At 43.9% G+C, this 9608-nt stretch overlaps 1 protein-coding gene across 1 annotated transcript in view; it reads left to right on the plus strand.

Annotated features, from left to right (window-relative positions):
* The window catches only part of LOC100076700 (olfactory receptor 14J1-like), a 29459-nt gene extending 23066 nt beyond the window's left edge, over positions 1 to 6393 (plus strand). The window contains exon 4 of the mRNA XM_029057243.1: positions 5439 to 6393. Within this exon, the coding sequence (XP_028913076.1) occupies positions 5439 to 6393 (955 nt within the window). The remainder of the gene's footprint in view (positions 1 to 5438) is intronic.
* Positions 6394 to 9608: the final 3215 nt, after the last annotated feature.

The following is a 9608-nucleotide window of genomic DNA, read 5'->3' on the forward strand; positions in this document are numbered from 1 at the left end:
TCAATGGTATTTATTGAGTGCTTATTGTGTGCAGAGCACTTATTAAGCACTTGGGAGAGTACAGCACAGTAAAGTTGGTAAACCCAATCCCTGACCTCAGGGATCTTGCAGTCTAGAGGAATCAGTCACTCAATCGATGGTATTCATTGAGCGCTTACTGTGTGCTTGGGAGAGTACAGTACAGTTCAGTTGGTAGACACCATACCTACCCTCAAGGAGCTCACAGCTTAATGGGAAAAATAGACATGAAGATAAATTACAGGTAAGGGAAGTAACCCCTCTTAGGGTTGCACCTGGAGAGTTTCCAGTACTATACCAAGTCTCGGCTATGGGAGGGAGAGTCAAGCAGAGGCCTACCCATTCCACTCCTAGCTTGGACAAGGGTTAGTGAGGGAAGGCAATCTGCTACAATCAAAACTCACCCATGCTGGGCAGCAGGGGCATGGGAGAGAGTCGAGGGTGGAGATTCAAGTTTATTGTGTGGAAGGAGACAGTGGTAAACCACTTCTGTATTTTTAACACGAAAGCTCTATGGACACACTACCAGAATGATTGCAGATGGAGAGAGGGGCATTCTCGGAGAGATGTGTACATGACATTGCTCTGGGTCAGAAATGACTTGATGGCATAAGACAACAGAAGCAACTGAGTATAAGGGTTTGGTCATATGATACCATTATGTGATGGAATCAAATGTCTGAGAAAATTCTGGATGAATAATATATTTTCCATCCTTCTTTTGCCCTTGCTTGGCTTTGCTGTCTAACTGAACCTCTGGGCTCCCAGACCCTAATATCATGGTACCTCTTTTCTTCTCATATTTTCATTGTTCCCTGAATCCAGGGTGCAGAAAAAATGATTTCGCTGTCCTTTCTAATGGGATTAATTAGATTCTGAAATTCCCAATCTGTTCCTCAGGGAACGCTTGGGACAACAGTCTCAGAAAACACCATGAAATAGGTCTGATCATCAGATTCTCAGTCTACGTATTCAGTGAGTTCAAAGACCAAGGACGGAGCTTGATCTGCATCCTGGAGCCGTGTGTTGACATGATAGTAAGAGAATGGAAGAAAATAGCCTCCATTTCCATGGAATTTCAACCCTCCTGCACCAGAGAGACTTAAATTAATTTTCAGCTTCCATATCTATTTTCCTTATTCTTCAGTTGGGCTCACTGGGCTAGTAGGCAGGAAGGGACCCATTGATTGGTAAAACAAGGATCCAGTCAATAAATCAATGACATTTATTGAGTGCTTAATGTGTGGAAACCACCGTACTAAGCACTTGGGAGAGTACAACACCAGAACTGGTTGACTTATCGCTGTTACCTGTTTTCTAAATCTGCGGACATCTGTACCTACTGTGGGGTAAGTTCACCTTGGCTGTTTTCTGGTGCAGAACTGTGATTTAGAGGCTGGAAGAAGGCAAAGTAGGCATTGTAGGAACCTTTCTCTGGGAATGCCATGTCTCAGGAAGTCAGTTAATCAAACAGTAGTACTTATTGAGCACTTAGTGTGTGCAGAGTATTCATTCATTCATTCATTCAATAGTATTTATTGAGCACTTACTATGTGTAGAGCACTGTACTAAGCACTTGGAATGTACAATTCAGCAACAGATTGAGACAATCCCTGCCCATTGACGGGCTTACAGTCTAATCGGGGGAGACAGACAGATAAAAACAATAGCGATAAATAGAATCAAGGAAATGTACATCTCAATAACAAAATAAATAGGGTAATAAAAATATATACTGTATTAGAGTATATACTGTATTATTAGTATATACGTATATACTGTATTATTAGCATATACATATATATACTGTATTAGTATATACTGTACAGAGTACTGTACTAAGCTCTTGGGAGAGTACAATATAACAATAAACAGTCATATTCCCTACCCATAATGAGCTGACAGCGTGGCGTAGTGGATAGAGCACGGGCCTGGGAGTCAGAAGATTGTGGGTTCTAATCCCGGCTCCACCACATGTCTGCTGTGTGACCTTGGGCAAGTTACTTCACTTCTATGGGCCTCAGTTTCCCCATCTGTAAAATGGGGATTAAGACTGTGAGCCCCATGTGGACAGGGACTACGTCCAACCTGATTTGCTTGTATCTACCCCAGCGCTTAGTACAGTGACTGGCACACAGTAAGCGCTTACCAAATACCAGAATTATTATTATTAGAGAGGGAGACAAGAATTAAAATAAATAAATTGCAGGTATATACATAAGTGCTGTGGGGCTGGGAGGGGGATGAATAAAGGGAGCAAGTCAAGGTGACACAGAAGGGAGTGGGAGAAGAGGAAAGGAGGGTTTGCTCAGGGAAGGCCTCTTCGAGGAGGTGTTCCTTCAATAAGATTTTGAAGCGGGGGAGAGTAATTGTTGGATATGAGGAGGGAGGGTGCTCCAGGCCAGAGGGAGGATGTGGGTGAGGGTTCAGCAGAGAGATAGACAAGATCGAGGTACAGTGAGAAAGCACCAGAGGAGCATCAGAGGGAGGACCAGTCAGACACAGTTTTGAAGATATAGGCATATGTAAGATGACATGTAATGTCATCAGTAGTTCATCCAGCCCCAATCATTATTATTATTATTACTATTATTGTTGTTACTACATTTGTTGAGCACTTACTGCGTGTTAAGCACTATTCTAAGAGCTGGGTTAGGTACAAGTTTATCAGGTTGGACGCAATCCCTGTCCCACATGGGGCTCACAGTTTAAGTACGAGGAGAACAGATATTTACTCTGCATTTTACATTTGAGGAAACTGAGGCACAGAGAAGTTAAATGACTTGCCTAGGGTCACAAAACAAGCAATTGGCAAAGGCAGGATTAGAACCCAAGTCCTCTGACTCCCAGGCCTGGGATCTTTCCACTAAGACATGCTGATTCTCAAAACTCTGTTTTTTGTCTCTAGTAGTGCAAAAGGATCTTTGGGAGAACAGTATTATAGTTGCTTTCCTGAACCCCTGAACTTTCAACTGAATGTTGAACAACATTTAAGTATGTGCTTTCTAACAGCTTCTCTTTCTCCTCTACATCATTAATTTTCTTCATCATCCCTGACTAAGCCCTCATTTCCCCTCCCCACTCTCTCTTCTGCATCGTTCATGCACTCCACCTTCACTGAAATTCACCCCACCTTCAATCCCAGAGCATTTATGTACATATCCTTACACTTCGCAATTTCCCCTGTCTGAAATTTTTCTCTTTCCCCCGCTAGACTGTAAGCTCCCTGTGGGTAGTGTTTTTGTCTACCAGCTCTATTGCTCTCCCAAGTTCTTAGTACAGTGCTCTGCACATAGCAAGCGTTCAATAAATACCATAGATTTATTGACTGATTCCTCTAAACTGTAAGCTCCTTGTGGGCAGGGAATTTGTGTACCAACTCCACTGTACTTTCCCAAGCAATTGGTACCGTTCTCTATACACAGTAAGTGCTCGATAAATACCAATGACTGATTTGTGTAGTGCTTCACATTCAGAAGGCTCTCCATAATAACGCTAATATCATGATGATATCATCTATATATCTGTAATTTCATTTATTTATACTGATGTCTACTTGTATTGGCATCTGTCTCCCCTCCTCTAGACTGTGACTCGTAGACAGGGATTGTCTTGCTTTATTGCTGTATTTGTACTTTCCTAAGCTCTTATTACAATGCTCTGCAGACAGTAAGCACTCAATAAATATGAGTGATTGCTTGATTGATTGATGATTATCATGATTATTATAATGAGGGTCGAGAGCCATACTGAAGGGAGGAATAGATGTTGGCAAGGTCTGGGTAAGTGATGCTCTGGTCTAGACAGACATTATCCCAGTTCAACTGTGAGAAGCAGAGTGGCCTAGTGGAAAGAACATGGGCCTGGGAGTCAGAGGACCTGGGTTCTAATTCCAGCTCTGCCAATTGCTTGCTGTGTGACCTTGGGCAAATCACTGCACTTCTCTGTGCCTCAGTTTCTTCAACTGTAAAATGGGGATTAAATATGCTTTTCTTTCTACTTCAACTGTGAGCCCCAAGTTCGGAGATCAGACTTGTTTAATTAGACTCGCTTAATTAATCAGACTTGCTTGATTAGATCAGACTTGTGCCTACTCCAGTTATGTAATACAGGAGGAAGCCCAGAAGGAATGCTGTTTCACCCTCTAGGGAATGCCAGGGAAAAGCAGTGTGGCCTAGAGGCTAGAGTCCAGGCCTGGGAGTCAGAAGGACCCAGCTTCTAATCCCGGCTCTGCCACTTGTCTGCTGCATGACCTTGGATAAGTCACTTCTCTGTGCCTTCGTTACCCCAGCTGTAAAATGGAGATTAAGACTGAGAGCCCCATGAGGGATAGTGACTGTGTCCAACCCAATTATTTTGTATATTCCCAGCACTTAGTAGAGTGCCTGCCATGTAGTAAGCACTTAACAAATACAATTGAAAAAAAAGTGAATGTGCAGTATTCAGGTTTCTTGGGATGAGGGGAAGGCTACTTCTCAGGGCTGCTTTCTTTTGTTATTCTAGACCCAAAAAGACATTCCGAGTGGAAGCCTGCTCTGAAGAAATTACCAGACCTTCCAATGATTGTGGTTTTCCTAGGAATTCCTGATTGTATCCTATTTCAGACTTTTTCACTGAACCAGTTTCCTAAGAAATACTGATTTTATCCCAACTCACTCAGCCAATTATCTGTATTCTGATACATTTCTTTCACAGTAATTCCACATCACACATACAACGAAATCATGATTGTCCCTCTTTCACAACTAAAGGAGCCAAAGTATTATGACTTAGTGGAAAGAACATTGGCCAGGGAGTCATTGAACCTGGGTTCTAATCACGGCTCCGTCACTTGCCTGCTGTGTTGACCTGAGACATGCCACTTAACCTTTCCGTGCTTCAGTTTCCTCAACTGTAAAATGGGGATTCAATATCCATTCTCTTTCCCACTTAGACTGTGGGTCCTATGTTGGACGTGGACTGTATCCAACCTGATTAACTTGGGTCTACTTCAGTGCTTAGAACAGTGCTTTACTCATAAGTGCTTAACAAAAAACCATAATCATCAAAGCCTCAACATTTCCATCCACAGCCAATTCAAACTGAACAGGGTTATGATCCTGAATTTACAGTCAAAGTTTTCTCCGATAAGGAACAAAACATTCTGTTTATGTTCACCAGGGATTTGAGCAAGTCACTTAACTTCTCTATGCCTTAGTTACCTCATCTATAAAATGGGGATTAATACTGTGAGCCCCATGTATGACAGGGACTGTGTCCAACTGATTAGCTTGTATCTACTCCAGGGCTTAGTACAGTACCTGGCACATAATAAGCACTTAATAAATACCACAAAAAAAATCAGGCATCAAGCGGACTCAGAACATTACAGTGGAAAACTGTCATTTCCTTCTCATTTTTCACTGTCTGAGTCCCCACAGGATGCTTGAAATATCTCTGGAGAAAATGGCCAATGTCACCACCATGATGGAATTCCTCCTCCTGGGGTTCTCCGAGGTACGGGAGCAGCAGCTGGTCCACGCTGTGCTGTTCCTCCTGCTGTACCTGGCGGCCTTGATGGGAAATCTCCTCATCGTTGCTGTCACGACCCTCGACCAGAGACTCCACACCCCCATGTACTTCTTCCTCAGGCACCTGTCCATCCTCGACCTCTGTTACATCTCCACCACTGTCCCCAAATTCATTGTCAACTCCCTGACTGACCGTAGAGAAATGTCTTTCCTGGGCTGTGTCTTCCAAGTGTTTTTCTTCATATCTTTGGCATCTACTGAAATGGCCTTGCTCACGGTGATGTCCTTCGACCGCTGCATGGCCATATGCCTCCCCCTGCATTACGAGTTCGTCATAAGCCGAGGGGACTGTGGGAAGATGGTGGCTTCTTCCTGGTTCAGTGGGAGTCTTTCTGGACTTATGCAAACAGCAGTGACCTTCTCTCTACCCTTCCGTGGGTCCAGTGAGATCCACCAGTTCTTCTGTGATATCCCCCAGCTCCTGAAGCTCTCTGGTTCTGACTGGATCATGGCGGAGATGGGCATTTCAGCCCTCATTGCATGTCTTGCCTTCGTCTGTTTCGTCTCCATGATCATCTCTTATGTCTGCATCTTCTCAGCCGTGCTGAGGATACGGTCCTCAGAAGGCTGGAACAAAGGGTTCTCCACCTGTCTGCCCCACCTCATCGTTGTGGCTTTCTTCTTCTCCACCGGTTCATTTGCTTATCTGAAACTGCCCTCTGACTCTCCCTCGTTTCAAGATCTGCTGGTGTCCGTGTTCTACACGGTGGTGCCCCCTACACTGAACCCCCTCATCTATAGCCTGAGGAATAAGGACATGAAGGCCGCCCTGAAGAAGATCCTGGGAAGGGAGAAGTTCACTTAGAATGGAATGTGGTTTTGCTTTCAATCGCTGTTTTCTCATTTATCAGATGGCGTCTCACTGATCTGCAAATGGGGGTGAGGGAAGAATGTTGCAATATAATTGAAATAAAACTTCAGTGGGCTTACATATATACATATATACATACATTCACGCAGAAGCAGAAATGGCGTGGTCTAGTGGTTAGAGCACAGGCCTGGGAGTCAGAGAACCTGGGTTCTAATCCTAGCTCTGCCACTTATCTGCTCTGTGACCTTAGGCATGCCCCTTAATGTCTGTGCTTAATGGAGATTAAGACATGAGCCCCATGTGGGACACGGAGTGTTCCCAACCTGATTATCTTGTATCTACCTCAGAGGTTAGTCCAGTCTAGGTTCCTCAAGAATGATTACTTGATTGATTGACTGATGTATATAAATGCTATAAGCCTGGGGTGGGGTGAATATCAAGATATTAAAGGTTACAGATGCAGTGATTTTGCTCAGGTTGGAGGAAAGGATCATCAATGGTATTTACTAAGTGCTTGGAAGAGTCCAATATAGCAGAGTTGATAGACACATTCCCTGCCCACAGAGAGCTTACAGTCTATCTCTCCCATCTCTGTTTCCTCATCAATTTGTCTTTTCTTCTCTCTGCCTCTGGCTTGTCTCCCTCTTCTCTGCTCCTTCCCCCTGTCCCTAGGTCTATTTCCCTCTGTCTCCTCCATCTCTGTCTGTCTCTTTCTGTTCCTCCTCCTGTCTCTCCCCAACTTCCTCTGTCTGCCTTTCCCCATCTCTCAGTCTGTCTCTTAACCTCTAGAAGAGATGCTCCCTACTAAAGGATGCCCCTACTAGTGGCCTCTCTCTAAGTTCCTGGAGCCATGCGCCATGGACATGGATATGCCCTCTGCCATTCTAGGTCAGACCCTCCTCAGGGCCTTACTGGGAGGTTTGCTCCATGGCTCTTTCAGTCAGTCTGTCAGTCAATCATATTTACTGTGTGCAAAGCACTGTACTAAGCGCTTGGGAGAGTACAATATAACAATAAACATGGGCTTAGGAGTCAGAGGAAATGGGTTCTAATCCTGACTCTGCCCCTTGTCTGTTGTGTGGCCTTGGGCAAGCCACTTAACTTATCTATGCCTTAGTTATCTCATCTGAAAAATGGAGAGTAAAATTGTAAGCCCCACGTGGAACAACCTGATTACTCTGTATCTACCCCAGCACTTAGAACAGTCCTTGGCACATAGTAAGCACTTAACAAATTCTATCATTATTTTATTATTATTTAAAGTTGCTGAATCCCCATTCTGTAGTTGAGGGAACTGAGGTGCACGGACGTAAAGCAACTTGCCAAAGTTCACACAACAGACAAGTGGCAGAGCTGGGATTTGAAACCGGGTCCTCAGAATCTGAAGAGATTCTGCCTCCCCTCTCTATGCCCCTAGGAGTTGGGCAAACTCATTTAGACATTAACCTGTTTGGAGCCCAAGGGCTTGGTCCAGGAGAGTTATTGTGGTTGCTTCCTGCTCTGCCCATCCACTATTCCAGAAAGGTCACAGATCAGAATGCTAAAATGAAAAAAATAAATATAGATTTTTAATTTTTTTAAGGTTTTTAAAGAGATTGCAGCTCTTTCGGGTGGAAAGAACAGGGAGCTGGAGCTAGAGGACATGAAGTCATCGTTTTGGAACTGATGGTCATAAATCGCCTTTCCCAGATTTCTACATCCTGATCAAAGTTGGGAGAGTGGTGGCCCCCATACATAGAAGAGGAAAACACTGTTGATTCTAGCCTGGAAGTTCTAGACTGTAACCTCACTCTTTAGACTGAAAGGTCGCTGTGGGCAGACAATGTGTCTACCAACTCAGTTACATTGTACTTTCCCAAGCATTTAGCACAGTGCTCTATACACAGTAAATGCTCAATAAATACCACTGATTGATTGGTTGATTTACTGAGAGGAAAAGGAAAAGAGGAGGAGGTGAAGCAACTTGTCCAAGGTCAGATAGGAGCTAAATGGTGGAGCAAGGATTAGAACCCAGGACCTCTGACTTTCAGGCCCAGACTCTTTCCACTAGGCCATGATGGGACTCAGTAATAGAACTCCTCATACGATGAGATACTTTAATAAAGATTAAAGAATAGTTTAAGGACATTCATTGTTAAGGAATATAGCACAAAATGGAATTGCATTTCCTTATTCCATAGCTTCTGGCACATATTCTAATTTATAACATGTAATTCTATGAGAAAATCTACTCACTTTGATATTCACTCCAGCCTCACACCATTTATGTGCATATCCTTATACTCTAGTACTTTTTCTATCTATAATTTATTTCAATTTCTACCTCCCCCTGTATACTGTGAATTCCCTCTGGGCAGGCATTGCATCTAGTAATTCTGTTATATAGTACTTTCCCAACCACTTAGTACAGTGATCTGCACATAGTAAGCATTCAATAAATGCCATTGAATGATTGTTCTAATAATTTTATTTGTCACATTTCTTTGGTGACACAAAGATGAGAAATGAAATGGGAGAAATGATGATCACAATCTGTGGCTAATGGAAGGCCAAACGACCTAGCAAAAGACAGTGGGAGTGGAATTACATAGCTGTAATTTATTTATTTAAATTAATGTGTGTCTTCCCCTCTAGACTGTAAACACGTTGTGGGCAAGGAATGTGTTTGTTATACTGTTATTCTCTCCCAAGGGCTTAGTACAATGCTCTGTACAACATAAGTGCTCAATAAATACTACTGGTTGACTGATTGATTGGATAAGGGAGGTGGGAAGAGTGCAGAGCTGGAAGGACCAGGATCAGAGTTCCAGAGTGGGGACTGATTCGGGATTGATGTCCCCCATACCACTCAACTAGGACTTTCCCAGAGACTCAGGATGGACATGTTGGGGTCTTCCTCTTTCTCTCTCTGCCTGCGGGAGGCGCTGCTCTCGGCTTCCTTCTGGGGACAGAGATTGGTGCGCTGCTTCATGGAACTCATGCCTTCATGATCAATCATGGATGGGAGGTTGGGAGCTGAAGGGAAGGGAGGAACGTGAAGGATTTGGGAGCTGATCTGGGAAATCACTTCAGGAGAAACAATACCCTCTGGGGAATGCCCATGGCGTCTTATGTTCATGGGGAAGGGCTACATTTGAACCCTCGTCTTTGAGTGCCCACCTCCCTGAGCCTGGCCCGGGGGTGGGGGGTCTCGCCCGATTGTGCCCCGT

The sequence above is a fragment of the Ornithorhynchus anatinus genome, unplaced genomic scaffold, assembly GCF_004115215.2.
Source record: "Ornithorhynchus anatinus isolate Pmale09 unplaced genomic scaffold, mOrnAna1.pri.v4 scaffold_77_arrow_ctg1, whole genome shotgun sequence".
In the NCBI taxonomy this organism is placed as follows: domain Eukaryota; kingdom Metazoa; phylum Chordata; class Mammalia; order Monotremata; family Ornithorhynchidae; genus Ornithorhynchus; species Ornithorhynchus anatinus.